Source organism: Python bivittatus, unplaced genomic scaffold (genome assembly GCF_059951505.1).
Source record: "Python bivittatus isolate LINGU-HERP-01145 unplaced genomic scaffold, Pbiv_v1 ctg000850_np1212, whole genome shotgun sequence".
Lineage (NCBI taxonomy): Eukaryota > Metazoa > Chordata > Lepidosauria > Squamata > Pythonidae > Python > Python bivittatus.
Window position 1 is genome coordinate 49,851,899 of NW_028277112.1, and position 17,317 is coordinate 49,869,215.

Below are 17,317 nucleotides of genomic sequence, written 5' to 3' on the forward strand. Positions count from 1 at the left end.
TAAATGCATCATAGAGATATAATTTGCCTTGACACTGGAAAACTAAAGAACAGTTCACTTCATAGGCATCCATAGGGGGGAGTCAAGGGAGGAAAAATGATAACATTAGTGTCAGGATGTCATTGTGATAATGTATTTTGCATCAGATATCCCAGTGCAATTCACACCAGTTCCATGGTTGCATCAGTTGTATGATCATGATGCATATGCCATCATTTTGAGTTCATTGTGGATTGTAAGAGATACCTATGATATATTTTAGCTTAGATCTTTAGCTTTCCAGAATGATCCTCATGGGAAGAAGGCTTCAGCTGCCCTTTTGATTAATCAACAAAGGAACCGGTGCCATTATGTCCCCCTGTGAGTAATTTCCATGGGTCTGGAGATGTGAAGAGCCTCAATTAAACTATTGCTTAAGCAAGAATGTCTGAAAGTGAAGCTCAATCTAGACTTAGTGGGATATAAATACTAGACCATACTCATTGCTTGTTTTCACCTCAATGAAATTATTTCCCTCTGGTTTCCCTTTTTTTCCTCCACTCCTCTTTCTTTGTATCTGGTTGCTTTTGTTTTGTTTTTGTTTTACTTTGCAAACCTCAAGGCAAAACCCATCTCTTTTTTAATTGATGCAAATGTCTTTGAGGACAGCCATTGTTCAAGAAGCAGAGTAATAAACAAATAAATAGGAGGAGCTCTTGATAGAGAGCTAGATCGATTATGCAGAAATGGTTGGGCAGCAGAAGAAAGGCTACCAGAATCTTGTGAGAAACACGTCAGCCACAAAGAAGCAAAGGATATAGTGCTTTGACCCTGTGCATTTTGAGCTTTGGATATTTTTATGTTCATTGGCAGCCCTAATCACTTTTTAACTAACGAAAACCAACTCTCCAGGGTTGTAGGTGGGAGTTTCTCACTCCTAGCAGTTCTAGGTGAGCAAGTGTCCATAAAATGGACAGCAGTAAGACGAAAGAGATTGGCCTAGTTAAGAGCTAAGTAACTTAGGGGGTTTTTTTAGATTTTTTTATCCCACCTTTATTATTTTTATAAATAACTCAAGGTGGTAAACATACCTAATACTCCTTCCTCCTCCTATTTTCCCCACAACAACAACTCTGTGAGGTGAGTTGGGCTGAGAGAGAATGACTGGCCCAAATCACCCAACTGGCTTTCATGCCTAAAAAGGACTAGACCTCATGGTCTCCTGCTTTCTAGCCTGGTGCCTTAACCACTAGACCAAACTGGCTCTCTTTTCCACTTTCCCACTAAAAATTCTACAGATTTTCCACTAAGAAATTTTCCCAACGAGCGATTATACGTTATCCAGCCCCTTTTAATGCAGTAAATAATGCATTTGAATTACTATTGAAAGTCTGAATCTTCCCTGCTATCCTGACATTTGCACCAGTATGTTATGATTACTTCAGTGAGTGATGATTGTTTGGATGTATCTTGACCAAGCCAACAAATAATTTCAGGTGTGCTTTCTTTTAAATTAATTGGTTATTTAAATTAAATTTGGTTAAATTTAAATTAAATAACCAATTAATGGCTATTCTTGCTTCATGTCTTCAGATTCCTCCCCTGTTGCATCTCAGCATGCAGAGCTGCTAGTACTAACAAAAAAAAAGACAAGGAAAAAAAAACTTTATAGTGGCTTGCTTCCCATTTGTTCACTGTAAATATTACAAAAATCCTTTGGAAGCTAACTGAGTAATCAGATGGGTGTCTGACTGCATGAACTGTAAGGGAGAAATATTTAGGACATGGCTGGGGATGGGCAATGGAGAGGAAGTATGAACAAATGCATGTTTGAGCTCATGGATTATATGCAGGAACCCAACTGGATATTTCAAAATTGTTCTCTGAGTGATGCGGTAGTCATGGTGGTAGGGAGAAAAATTCAATTGAACAAATGCCTCAGTGAGTTAACTCTGTAAAAGTCAGAAAAGTATATATAAGAAAGACTTGTGGAGGAAATGAAACTTGAGGTGTGAAGAGAGCACTTCCCTAGAAGAATATCACAGAAAGATTACCTTCCAGGAATAATGAAGCATTCTGTAATATTCAGATGCGGTTGTGCAATTGGAGTTGATTTCTGACTAAAATTAAAATCAGAGTTTTACAGCGCAGGAAGTCATGGAGGAAACTCTTTAAAATATTAAGCCACATTGTGGTTGACGTGGGCATCATCTGGAAATGAGTACACATTTTGTGTAAATGGAGCATTCTAGTGTCACAGTAAAAATGTTTTCCTCATGCTTGGTTTGAGTTTGGAGGATATGTGCTCTGAGGTTATAAACTGAATCAATCAATCAGTCAATCAATTACTATGCTATGTAGGAATGTTTTAAAAGAAAGAAAAGGATAAGAAATATTTTTCTCCCTGGAATACAGCAATGTAATAGAGATTTGGGAGTTTTCTAGAACTAAATAGCATAGTAGGAAAAGAAGCCCAGGGCAAAGGAGATGGTGAAGAAAAATTATTCTCTCTTCCCTTCTCTTTCATCAAGATCCCCCGGTGACTCTTGGAAAGAGTGAAACAGTACTACAAGTTTTTGTTTTAGATTGGTTGGGCATGAGAGTATTTATGCGGTGTAGGCATAAAACTGCAGTGTTGTCCGGAAGGCCTCATTTTGTGTAAAAGAATTGCCCACATGGCAATATATTACCCAGTATGGCTTAGTACTATATTTTAAAGATGTTTTTAAAATATTTTGTCTATGCATAATTTCTTTCTTAGATAACCTACACAGTTGTACAGATCTTTTCCTAGACAAGTCACAACACACAGCTTTCTGGGGACTGAAGCATTTTTACTTTCATTTGTAATTTTTCCTTTCCTTTAATTTTTGCCTGGAAAGGAACATCTGTTAAGCAGGTAGCAGGAAAATATCAGAAGCATCTTGCCACACTTAAGGGATTCAGCTTTTTAGCACTTTGAATTAGCAGCTTCTGTGACAAAAAAATATGCTGGAAATGTTTTTCTTTTTAGACATTCCAAACACACTGTTGGGTTCATCATATTGAATTCATTTTCTCTTTGTATCTGCATTTATTTTGTCCTCCTGCTTTGTGTCCATTGCTGAGGAAAAGATAGGAAAGAGGAGGAACAGGAAAACTGTATGGAACATTGCAACTATTCGCCTTTATAATGGAAATAACTGTCTTAGTATTCATAGGGCTGGTATATCAATCCCGGAGGGGCTGGAAACAGAAGAGCAGTGGGGTGGGAGAAGATATGTGTCTCTGACTTCCCTCCTACACTCTTCTAAAGGGGAAACATCTGGTTGGTGTCCCCTTTTTGCCTATAAAAATGAAAGATTACTTGAAAAGTTCGGCAGTTCAACAATTGAGGGTCCTTCTCTACATCCCCATTTTTATTAGGCCTCCTTATAGAACGAATCTGTTTTTTACCGCAGGAACAAGCTAGTTCAGAAGCTCTGCTGAATAAAGAGCCTTTTCTTCAACAAGCCCAAATCTGTCCCAGCCACTTGGAGCAGCCTCTGGGAGATGGCGTCATTTTCTGGGGCACATAGAAGAAATGTTCCTGCAGTATTCAGCAGGGTCAAATCCAAGCAGGTGACACCAGTGGAAATCTTTCCAAAAGTGGCAACCAAGGCCAGGATCTGGGTATTGAGGAAGGAACTTCAGACACAGCTGGTTTTGTATCATAGAGAGCTTGAAATGAGTGATTTAGCCAAGAATATGTTCCATTCTCAGGAAGTCTAGTTTTGGGAATTAACTACTGTGGTGCTTTCTAGAACTGTGATATATTTGGCTGGTGTGGTGTGATAAGTGAAAACAGCCACTGTGGTTCAACCATAGATTATGATTTAATAGGATGCATGTATCATGTCCAGCCGTTGCACGTTTGCTTTGAGTTTAGCTTGTTGTATAAACTCAACTATTAAGGCTTGTGAACAATACGTTATTCCTTAATGTCAATGTGTAAACTCAGCTAATAGTGGTTAATTCCACAATCGTAGTTAAAGCAAACCATAGCTCAATGCACCATGTAAACTCAAGGAATGAGACATTCATGTTTACTCAGAAGCACATCCCAATATGTTCAGTGGAATTTATTCTCATATAAGAGTTCATAGAACAGCTAAAATTCACCTAGCTCTGAGGCTAAAAAGCAGAAGGCTGAATATCCATGAAACTGTGGGAAAGTTGGGGAAAAAAAGAACCAGATTTCATCTGCAGCAGCCATTGGAGAAGACTACACTCTCATGTTAATAGAGGGCAATCAACTCCTTAAAGTGGTTCCATCCATGCATACCATAAAGATTCTTATCTAGCAGTGCCCTATCTAGTTTCTGAGCAGCTTCTGCTGAGTTTGAGTTGGGGAGCATGGGTCTGTGTCAATTTATTACATATTGCTGAGCCAAAATCACTTACAGGCAATCAGGGGGCTAAAAAGTGATGTTACTGCTAATGTCAAACTTTAGGACAGTTTAGACAATAACATGACTCAACACACTGGACATAGCAGTGTGGCTCTATCAGCTTGGCTTTGAAAGTGGCATTGGAACTCTCCTCTTGGCTTTGGTGGAATTGAGCATTCCAAGACAAAGTAAGATTTCAGCAGAATTTTCAGGGTCTTTTCCATATCACAGAGTGAAGGAAGATCAGAAGCCCCTTGTGGCAATGTTGAGCTCACTGGAAATTATAAAGAAAGTTAACAAAGAAAAGTTGTGGTGTTTGTATTTCAGATGACCTGGAGATAAACACAGACTTTCTACTTTCACAAGTCTCATTCCATTAAGTTCTATTAACCTATTTTTATATTAGAAAGACAGAAAAGGTCTTGCTAACTCATTTTAATATTTGAAAATGGAAAAACATACTTGCAAAAAAAAAAAGTACTCTAAAAGGGCATTTCTGTCAGTTTGTGAGATTATGATAACAGTTTAGAGTGTGAGTATGATTGGCTCTGAGTAAAATAAATACAAAAATGAACTGGCTTCCAGCAAATATTCTTACATCATTATTTTAAATCAGTTTGAAAGATGAAACGATTGAAGGTAGAATTGTGTTGAAAGGAAAGTTGAGTTCACACCAACCACCGCCAGAAAGCTGGTTATTTGAAATGAATAAAATTAATAATAAATACAGTAAATAAATAAATAAATGAAATTAAAATTTACATTTTTTTCTGGCTATTTCAGAGTTGGCCACTGATCATACAACATCTGTGTTTATGACAAACCATTTATAGAGTATGTGAGTGTTGCTGAGAATATAAAGACAATTAAACCAAAGACCTAATTTATTCAGAAACATGTGTCCCCCATTGGTCAGTCAGGTGGCCTAGGAGGCTCACAAGCAGCATATGAGGAGCATGGTCCTTGAAGTAAGATATACTTGTCAAAACGAATGGTTGTCAAGTCAGAGGTCATCCTTACATACTGTGAAAGCTAATTGTATTGTTCAACTGTGCACTGTGTGAAAAACGTCTTCCTTTTATGTATCCTGAGTTTTTCATTATTACATTTCATTGGGGACCCTGCAAGGAGGAGGGGGAAAAGCTACCTTCCTACTCTCTCACACCAAACTTTGATTTCTATTATTTATTAATTAGACTTTATCACTCAACTGACAAGATCTCTTGACAGTTTATTAATGCACATCTGTCACTTGTTTCCTATTTGTAACTTTCTATAACCCTATAGTTATTAGAGGTATTTTTTTTCTGGGTATGGTGACTAAGCTGTTCTTGGTATTTTACATCTGATGGCACTAGAGATGTGTATCAAGACAGTACATTAGCAGTTTTGTTTTTGACTCAAGTGTGCAATTAAATATTAGAAAAAGCACATGGAGATCCATAAACACACACACAAATGTTTAATACTATTAAGTATTCTATGACTGCATTGAACTCCCAATGCCTCAGGGTACATAGGGCCTAAGTGCTAATAAACACCGAGGCATAAACAAGGGGAATGTTAGGAACCAAATAGCTTTTTTAACTTCTCTTTTTCCTTTTCCTTTTCCTTTTCCTTTCCTTTCCTTTTGTTCTTTTTTCTTTTTTCTAATAGGCACAAACAATATTAAATAACAATACAGGAGAGACCTTAGTATTAAGATAGAAATGTTTATTATATAATAATTCAAGCATTTTGCAGTTTATCAAGCTACACTCAGCTCTAAATGTACATGTTAAGCAACCTTATGCTTATCAACAGTAACATTTTAGAAAACATAGTTAATATTGATATAACCCCCTTTGTATTTCTCTTTAAAAGTTTAAGTTATCTAAATCATGAGAGTGTTAATCATCTTTAGTCAACATCACATAAATACCACTGCACCCAAATATTATAATGTACTGTTTGTGTTTTATAATAATACAATAAAACTTTAAAAAAAGGTTTTGAACTGGGATGAATGAGTAATGGGTGGACATTTTAAATCTGTATTTTGATTTCCAATCTGGAAATGTCCTAAGGGCTATGTTTCTGCAATATTTGCCCCTTTGCATGTCAATGTGATGCACCATTCTTCAGTGGAGTAGCTAGAACCTTGCAAACTGGCCCAACAGTTCATGGCATTTGGGGCATTTTTAATTAAAAAATATATTTTGGTATCTGAATCATTGTGCAAAATTGCACAATAGGATCTACAATCTGAAAAGGCTGCTAATCCCTGTACCACAACATTATTTTCCTCTTTTCCCTCTGGTACTTACTGTATGTGCACTGAGCGTTTTCAATTCTCCTGCAGCGAAAAGTTCTTTTTGTAGATCTGCTGTATATGAGGAATCCTTCCATCTTCTCCCTACTCATCTCCACATCATCTCAGTAACATCATCCATCATTTCCTATCATCATAGCAAATACTTCACTTTTGCCATAGAAAATAATTCTGAAATTCGATTATCTTTCCTCTTTTATTATTTGAACATTCATGAAAATTCTTTGTGCAAATTCTTAGCCAACTGAAGAACCAGGAGTAGGCTTGAAGAAGGACTGATACTTTAGGGCAACAAGTGTTTGTTTTACAAAAGACTCTGTTTAATTTAAACACATTTTCTTGAAAACAAGGCCATTGACTAGGAATATAAAGCATGGTTGTTTCACATTTAGTTTTTCTTCAGGGTTCATTGGATTTGAATGTTTTTATTTTAAGTGACCAAAGTATGGCTTGCAATTTTCCCATGAAGAATGGTTTTCTCTGCTTGTTTGAGCTTCCTTTGCTTGTTGATCATGTGTGTTTTTTTGCCTCCCTGCCTCCCCAATCCAGTGGATGACACTGTTGTTGCTATTCCCTATGGAAGTCGTCATACTCGCCTAGTGCTGAAAGGTCCTGATCATTTATGTAAGTAAAAATACACTTTTAATATTGAAATACTTCTAATACTCTTTGGAATTCTATTTCAAACAAGGCTGTATGGCTCCTTTCTTTTTTAGGGACATTGGAACATGAACAAGGAGCTACAAATGTTTATAGGGAGACCATATCTGGGCCACAAAAGTCCAGATGACCACTAGATGCCATCTTTTTGCTTTTTGCTTTTTTTTAATGTTTTATTGATTTTATTGTAATTTCTTGTTTGTTGTGAGCTGGCCAGAGTCGTTGAGTCAGGCAGCATACAAGTTTAAATAATAATAACAACAATAACAATAATACCAGTTATGGTAGCCCTAGTTCATATGGAAGTACACTGCTTTTTTAAACCATAATCTAATCTTCCACTCATACATTTGTGTGTGTGTGTGTGTGTGTGTACATAACTTCTGTAAAATATGTTTCATTGGTTGATGAGAATATAATAAAGGCTACCCTGCTTTTGAGCTGAATTGCTCATGAGTTTAACACTTGTTCTTTTGCTTATCTTTGATTCTTTTGTTTTGTTCCATGAAACAACAACCAGATTATGCTATTAAAGGTGTTATCCATACAAGATAAAAATATGGAAGGAAAAAGATTGGGAGCCGTTTTGGTTGAATGAGTCTTCAGTTTTCTGAATTCAGAATGTGATTGACAGACTTATGAGACGGCATTCAGTTGATTGAAAGAGAAGAGACAATCTAAATGTAAAACAAAAATTGTGGATAAATCTCAGTTGTGTTGGCAGTTGAAGTTTGTTCCCCCCAAATTGGAGACTCATGGTGAAAACATACTGGTTGCTCACTCAGAATGTATGGTGATAGAAAAGAGCAGAACAAACTTTTCGTGACATTCTGAGCAGTTGCATTCTATCTTTCCTCTATGCTGCATATACAGATAAAGTTTTGGACAGAATGCTTTTCTTCCTAGTTGCCACGGTTGATTCCTAGCCTTGCTTGTCTTCAATACATTACGTGTTCTTCTCAATCTGTGTACAGGATTCTGAATGGCAGGAATATTCAGCAAGTTTCACTTATCTCCCTTTTTCAGTGTAAGAGTTAAATGGAGTTCTTTCTCCAATTATACTGAAAATATTGTAGTGTAACTGTATAGCATGTAGATATTTTAGAGTAGTAGATGTCTTTCAGAATTAAAAGGACTACCAGTTCTACAGAGACAGTAAAGACTTGCAGCTGGTTGTCAACTGTAAGATAAGCAATAGTAAAACTACAAAAGGGCAAAGAACTTTTGCAAAAGACTTTCATGCTGGCGTAATTAAGGACATTTTCTGATGGATTATATGTGGATTATATTCTATGTGTACTTGAAAAGCTACCATAAGTATATGCCTTTGTTCTTATGCGTGAGATTTATAATTGTGAATATTTATCAGCAGATTGCAGGTTATAAACTATAAAAGAAGGGAAAATATGTAATATATAATAGTAATAAATAAGTAGTATTTGGAGAATGCCTGGCTTGTACTCCTGCGGCTTTTATTTGACATGTATGCTGTTACTCAGACTGATAAACATTATCACTGTGGAGCTCTGCTGTCAATAGAATTAAGGAGACCAAGAGAGAAAGGCATTTACAGAAACCAGTGTCTAGAAGTGCAAAAGAGGGGGCAGGTACCTTCCACTAGGTTAAGGTGGGATTTTGTCCTGAGGCAATTTGTCTATTACTTTCATCACTGGCTTTAGTCACAGAATAAGGTTTTTGGTTTTTTTTAATGTTCTAGTTGTATCATGAAGCAAAAGTCTCTGTGTAGAACTACCAGAGTTGGGCTGCCAAAATCTGGACTATTATTAGATGGCTGCAAAGAGTTGTTGTTTTATGTATTGTCGAAGGCTACACCAGCCATCAGTTGTTGTTTTATTTCTTTGCTCTCTTGCTTACTATTAGCCACATGTTAGCTGCTAGGGGGATCTATATTAGGAAATGGGAAATTCCTTGTGAAATCTCAAGGGTCATGTAAAAGCTGGTAAAAACTATTTCTACTAGAAACTTGGGGAAGCAATTTTTTTAGACCACTGAGCATCATAGGCACTGTTACAAATGACTTTTCAAGGACCGCCCCGTTCAAAAAATTGTTGTAATGGAGGGTGTGCCTCGTCATGAAAAATCTGTTTAACTAAAAGGAAATAGTTGAATACGCTTCCACCAAGACTACAAATCTACAAGAATGTTTCTTTCATCTTGGCTTACTTTTGGTTTCTTTAGTGAAAAATTTCAAGTCCCCACATAGATAAGGCAGTACACAGCAAATCCAGGTACTCCTGGATTTGTAGGGGATGATGTAATATAATTTTGAGGATTCTAGAAAGACCCTGAAGGATTACTTGAGTATTGTAAGGTAGACTTACAATAAGTCTCAAAACATAGAACCAGTTTAACCCACTGAAACTGTAGTTGGAATAGCTATATAACATTAACTGACTTATCAAAGGTTCTGTATGTGCTTGGATAATAATACCTCCCCGTTCATTTCATGTGCCCCTATATAGATAACCAGTGGTGATACATGAAAGAGCAAATATATTAAAGGAAACAACATAATATATTAAAGTATATATTATGTATATCAGTAGGCTTTTGCAAGAAGAGAGTTTGTGCATGACTAAAATGGAGTACAAAGGCAAAATTAACCATATATGAGGCATCAATTGGATGAGTTAGTGCAAAATGTGTTCTGAAAGTATATATAGTAATGAGTGTATTCCTAGGAAGTAGGCAGAATACACATCTCATGAAGATCATGATCTTGCTATGTACTTGGAAAAGATATGTTCCTGTGGCAGGCAATGAGTACTTTATTACATTGGTCTTGGACAAATCTTGATAATGTAAACTTACAAAAAATATATATATAAAGCCTAAGGCATTGATTTCTTTAAAAGTTTGCATAGAAAAAATATGTCACTACATGTAGTATAAGGTTTATTACAGCCAAAAGAACCGAATATGTTGTTACATTTCATCATGACTTCTCATGTTTATATCTCATAGATGCATAGTTTAGATAAACCATAAAACTGTGGTTCTACGTAGCTATGAAATGATCTCTCCAGTATATTCAAAAGCTTTATGTATGTGTGCTCTATCCAAAACAGCACTAGCCACTGTTTTCTTCTTTGCACGTTCTCCTCTTACCCCATGCATTTCCAATTTCTCAAAACTGGCTGGGGTAGCAATTCAACCTCAACCCAAGGGAGGAGTGATATTCATGAATCTATCAAGTATCCTTAGATTAATTGGTACAATATTGTGAGTGCTTTTTGTAAAATGGAAAATGACATTTGAATCACTGTGGAAGACACATTATGAAAATATAGTGCTCCATGTCTACGCTATATTGAGTTTGGGGCTACCATTCTTTCTTTTGCATAGCTAAGTCTAGAGAAATCCTTTGCATGTGTTTACATATCAACACAATACTAGCTCTAATGGAAATAGTTCCATCTTACACAATACAGTAGATTAGTAGATAGAAGCAAAGAGAAAACAAGAGAAAATAGTATAAAGTGGAATGGATGAAGGTGTTAATAAAATGTTCACTAATAAAATCAAGTTAAAAAATGCTTCATATCTGTTGTTGTGCTTGGTGGCTTTCTCTCTTTGTGCCAAGGAAACAATTGTATACGACTTTTCAATGTGCTTGTATTTGTCAGATCTAGAAACCAAAACTCTGCAAGGTGTGAAGGGTGAAAACAGTCTCAGCTCCACAGGAACCTTTATTGTGGATAATTCTTCTGTTGAGTTCCAAAAATTTGCAGACAAAGAGATACTAAGAATGCCTGGCCCTCTCACTGCAGATTTCACTGTAAAGGTGAGAAGCTTGGAACAACTGTCAAATAATATAGCTTGCAATATTTATCCCTCCTTTGTGGTAAGTATGCTTATGTCATTGTCTTCACAGTACAGTAACTGTTCAATATGATTTTTTTCCTGCAAGTAAAATGTGCTATTCCAGGATGCCAAACACTTACTACTACATGGGAGTTGCAGCAATTCCTAGATTAGTGCAAGTAACATAGTCTATAACAGCATATGCTGCATTAAATCACATTATATTAGACCTCTGCCCCTTGGCCGCAACCCCCCTCCTCCCTTTTCAGAACTGCTTCAGGAGAATTATTAAATACAGGAGAACCTCTTGAATTGCTAAAGTATAAAATGAGCAGAATTGAGCTCTGCAGTTCATTACAGTGAGCAAACTAGCTTTGGTTGAGAAATCATCAGATAGCTTGGAAGCTCTGTTTGTGTAGAACTGGCAGTAAGAGTCAAGTTGTTTCTTCTCATTAATGTTTTCCTCTCATTAATTTTCTCCTATTCTTCCAAGTAATTGAAAACACATTGTTGAAAGTAAAATACACATACTATAGAGAGGCTAAAAGGCACAGTGGAATGTAAGCTTTTGAGAATTACAAGAAAATAAAACATTTTGGAGCAGATGGAGAAGGGTCAGAAGGGCCTGGTGATTTTCAGATATAAGCTGTACAAGCTATATCATGTTTAGGGTGCCATCAATTTTTCATTGGAGGACTCCAACGAAAAGGGTTTGATGCTGTGATCTCTGACAGTTAGAAATGCAGATTATGCTACAAAGGGGATAGGCGATTGGTTGTGCTGGTTTCATTGCTACATGATTTAGGCACTCTTAAGCCTGGACTGAAAGGGCCAGTGAAGTCTCTGTCTTCCAGTTTGACTCCAAGCATGTTGATAGGTCAGTAGCCAGACAACATAGAAGCTTTTCTCCCATCTTAAGGTGAAGAAGAGGCAGGAAATCCTCTTCACCCGCAAGTCCCAGGTTAGGAAGAAGGTTACAGACCATCACACTCTTCAGTTAGTCTTGGCCTAGTTGTGTGAGGCAGAATGAATGAGGGTGTGCAATTATGTAAGTCTGATACAACCTTATCTTTCTGCAAATTAGGTTGTTAGCCTGGAAATCTATCAAAGCTATAGTGATTGTTACAGTGCACATAGAGGAAATTGTGTAGCTTGTATTCTAGACAATTATTCCTATAGTCCAGTAATCTGTTTTATGAATACAGAGATCCTGGAATAAATGAAACCACTAGACATTTGCTTTTAGTAGCACAATATATTAAGAAGTAATACTTTTAATAGTAATAATATAATACAATACACATAATATATAAATCAAGATTCATTATTATTAATTTCTCTGGTTTGCTTAGAGTCTTTAAGAACTTCATCAAAAAGTGAAATCCTGGTAATTAAACAATGGGGCTTGGATCTTTACATTCCCAATTTTATTGCTAACTATTGGCTTCATATATAGATGTGACAAAATGCAAATACAAGTGGATTTTTCTCTCTCTTATTATATATATAGCACTCTGAAGGAACTCCGCCTATATCTTTTCTTTCTCTTAGAGCTTTGTAAAAATGCAATCTTAAAACGGTGGCTAATCCTGAGCTTGAAAACCTGGTTTTCACAAAAACTCCTTGAGGTCTTTCCTCGGGTGTTAAATAATTTACTTTAAAATCTCTCCTCCCACTCCCTGGGAAATTGAAATAATATAAAAGCTACCATTTGGTCATCATCAGTAAATAGATGTACTACTACTCTGATTCAAACATCTTTATGTTAATAGTTAATATACATAGTTAAAGCAGACCACAACCTTGCCTCTATGCTGCAGAACTAGCTTCTAGCTTCCTTCTCTGCTCAGGTGTTTGCTTGTGTATATGCACACACACACACGTTCCACATCTGCCTCCTTTCCTAGAGGTCCTTTTGGAGCTCCTGAGTACGGGTTGGCAGTCTTAAAGACACTGCATATACCAAACAGGCTGCTCAGCTCTCCCAGCCAAACAATCCAAATTCTTTTCTCTCTGGATTGATTTCTTCAAGTTTCCTCCTTGATCTCTGCAGTCACTAACCATATGTCTCATGTTGCTGGACTTGGACTCAGTGTCCCTCTCCGTCCCCCCAATCCTTGTCCAGCAGCTGCTTGCCTTTGGGCTAAATGTCTGTTTTGCATCCCATATCATGCCATGTATGTTTGTAATGCATGGCTATACCCCTTTTCTTTTCTTTTATACTATGCTTTCCCTCCTCCCTTCACTTAATCTCCTAACTTTTGTTTCTATGGTCTAAATCTGTTTCCTTAGTTCCTATCCCCGTGCTCTGATTAGCTTTTGGGGCCCCTAATCTTTATTGTGTCTCTTCTCTGGCTGCAGCCAACAGTCTGTCTTTTCCTCTAATCTCTTATTTTGGTTTGCTGTATCCTGCCACCAGCAATCCCTTTCCCTCTTCCTTAACAAAAGAACCCCCTTGCATTCTCCTCACAGTACATACAAATTCCCATTGGATCAAACTTTGTCTCTATTTGTTGCTCCCAGACTTTTAAAACAACTGGGACTTCTATAATTAAAGGAATTAAAAGGATACTACAGGTAGTCCTCATTTAGTGACCACAATTGGGACCAGCAACTAGGTCATTAAGCAAAGCAGTTTCTAAGTGAAGCCGTGACTGTGCTCATGATCTTACTTCAGCTTTCCTTTGCTTTACAGACCTGTGAAGGTCATAAATGTAAGGACTGGTCACAAAGTTACTTTTTCATCACCATCGTAACTGAACAATCGCTGAACAAGGGGATTGCTTAAGAAGGACTACCTGTATGGTATCTTTTGCTGCAGAAAAGCTCTTGAAATCTTTATCAGAGTGGGTCTGAATATTTTCATTTAGCAAAATTAAGTGACCAAATTAGATACAATTCCGGTTTTGCAAGCGTTACATTCCTCAGTTTACCAGAGCATAGAAACTAAAGAGGTTTATTAACTTTATTAATGGCAGGTTGCTTTTGCTCTGAATTGCAGGATGCAGATGTATGCAAATGCTATAGAAATTAATATGAAAATAATTCTGGATTTATTCAGTTGACAGAATTTCATGTACTATCATTAAATAATGTTAAAGCAGTATTGCTTGATGCTATGGCATTGCTGATGCTGATGCTGAAAGCATGCATATACTGCAAATACATACTATTTTTATGTGTGTCATTATCGTATATTTCTGGAAATTGTACTTTGCTGAAAATTTTCTGTTAGCAGCCTGTAGCTTTTACTCCACCCACCTCAGGTCTATTCATAGTATCTTCTACTGAATAATGACTAACTCTGCAATTCTGAGTACATTACTTTTATTATTAATTTAAAAAAATAACTTTTCTATGTTTACACAAAAATGTTGTTCCTTTAAAATAGCAGAAGAATCCTTGCCCATAATAGGAATAGTAGTAGGAATCAGTGATTGGATGGGTAGTTAATTAGTTAGTTGGAATTTGCAAATTAGGTATAAAATGGACAAATACTGTATTAAAGTATTTATGAAGTATTCAGTGCCCTTAAGTGATGGCCTGTTTCTCTCTCTATATGACAGAGAGTATTTTCTAGTAGAAGGGGTGTAGGTAGTTTTTGGTCATTCCTCTCCCCTTTCATCTCTAAGTATCAACTGTTTGTTGTTCAGAAGATTTTGCCAGCCTTCTAGAGCAGTTGTGGAATGAGATGGGGGAGATAAAAAGTAGGTGTCTGAAAATGTTGTAAATCTTTTAATTGAGATCTCTCACCAGAAAGATCACAATTGGATACCAACCTTTCTATTTATCTTGCTACGTTAGGCTGATTTTTATGGAGACAATAAAAGATAATATTGACTAACCTCACTTTGGAATTCTCCATTTATATATTTCAAATTTGGTCACCACCCATCTCGCTGGAAAGTGACTCTGGGCAGTTTATAGTAAAAACAAAAATAAATATTAATTAAAATACAATAAAAATAGAATAAAAATAGAATAAAAACCATATTCATACATAAATGTATGAGTGATACATTTTAATAATAAAACAGAAATTTTATAAATCCAGATACTCATAACTCCAGTTGAATCTGGATGTTACTTTTTATTTGCATCTATTTCAGCTGGGCTTCCATAGGAGATATACTGTTCAGCCTGCTTCAGTTGCCTGGTTGAATGACCTATGCTGAACCCAGAATGGGATAGAACATTTCTGATAATTTTCCTTAATATCTCAAATTGTGGTGGTATATAACCATGATGCCTTTCTGAATCCTCTGGCTGGATTAGGCCTTGGAGATACTGCTTTGTAGTAATTTTTATCTTTCCTGTGTCAAAAGGTTGTCCAACATGTGCTGCAGCCTGTTCTTCAATCCCTAAGCAGATGTCCTGAGGAGCCTTTAAGGTTCCAACTTTTCCTCCATGCTGTTCAATGATCAATCATAGCTTTAGAGTGAAGTACAGTGGAGCTGAGAATGAATAACAGTTTAAATTTGCAGTTCTCTCTAATTCAGCTCTTGTTCTTATAATCTGAAAAATCTGGATGGCTATTGATTACTTATTCCTAGGTTAGGAAATGTTGCCTGACTTATTTGGGTCAATTTATTCAAGGTGACTTCCTTAGTTGCTGTTGCCCAGGGGCCCATTTTAATGCCTTCTATAGGAATGTGACTTACCCATAGTAACAGTAGTAACTATTGCCTCATGAATTATAAACAATAAAAGTCTTCATAACTTGATAATTATCATTCTGCTAATAACAATTTAATAGCCAGATAAACTTGATTAATATCACAATTAAAATGGAAAATGTAGATGGCACACACTTGAGAGACAGATATAACCTTTGTGCATCATCTTATGTCAGGCTACTGTAAACTCCACCAGGAAGAAGTAAATTGAAGGGTCTCTATTGCCAAAATCCAGAGAATTTGGTTTAATGATAGGAAGTGGATTGATCTGATTAAAACTGAAACATGCTTCAGAGTGTCAGTGTCATTATAATTGCTACGAAGATGTTTCAAATCACCATTCGCTATCCTAATTCCAAGTATCAGATGATTTCTTCATTTTCTGATTTTTATCAAGAGCCCTGTTATTTACAAGTCAATATGATGTTTAATCAAAGCTGACAGCTATTAATTCAAAAGGAATTTAAGGAGTGGCCTATGTTTTCTAGTGTTTAGTATCCCCCAAAATCTGATCAATTATCTAGAAACAAAGGAGAAGACATTGATTTCTTTCTCCTGTCCAGGACAAATTATATATTGTAGTGAAGTTTTGATGCCAAAGAATCAATGAAAGGAAACTCATGCACATTATTTAATTTTTTTTGAAATTAGGTAACAATTTAAGCAGGTTTATCCAAAGTCTCAAATTCTGATACTTATTTCCAAACTAAAATGTTTAGGATCAATCAGTAAACTAATGGTGTGGTATTTTTGAGTTTTGCACTTACAACAGTGGGTAAACTTGCCTCAAATAATAACCCAACAGTGCTAAGAATGTTGATTCATTGGTAACAAGCAAGTTGGTGGTGCTTTATCAGTCCCAGCTGGCTCCTGCTGCACATGGAAGCAGATGCAGTAACCAGAACATACCAGCCACACAAAGTTTTATCTTGTGCCTGAATCTATAGGTTTATTTGTCATGATTAACTAGGAAATTTCTGGTAACCAAGAAGGAGAAGCTGTCAACCAGCTTGCTTTCTCTTTAATAATCAGCTTTAGTCTCAAAAAATTTCATTTGGTCATGGAATAAAAATGAACTCAAATAGCCATTGTTTTGATTGTACCTATTATCCATGAGAGTTCTTTCATAATGCATATTTTATGGCAAGCATTTCAAGAATTGTATCCAAGTCTTCTTTTATTTATCTTATCTCTTGAACTCCCTCCAGAATTTTGGCAAACTATGCTTAAACAGTGGGTGGAAATTGGCAAAAAACCCTCCTAATTTATAATTGTATGTCATTATTGTCATTAAATGTATACAGGTAGTCCTCGCTTAATGACCATTTAATGATGGTTCGAAGTTACAGCGGCCTCAGAAAAAGTGCTTTACAACTTGTACTCGCACTCATGACTGTCGCAAACCATCACACCATCCCCGCAGTCATGTGATTGCAATTTGCAACCTTTTTTACAAA

At 36.3% G+C, this 17,317-nt stretch overlaps 1 protein-coding gene across 1 annotated transcript in view; it reads left to right on the forward strand.

Moving 5' to 3' along the window:
- Positions 1-17,317, forward strand: part of ADAMTSL1 (ADAMTS like 1) — a 259,610-nt gene that overhangs the window by 107,265 nt on the left and 135,028 nt on the right. The window contains exons 6-7 of the mRNA XM_088130277.1: positions 7,249-7,323; positions 11,007-11,164. Coding sequence (XP_087986403.1) covers positions 7,249-7,323; positions 11,007-11,164 — 233 coding nt within the window. The remainder of the gene's footprint in view (positions 1-7,248; positions 7,324-11,006; positions 11,165-17,317) is intronic.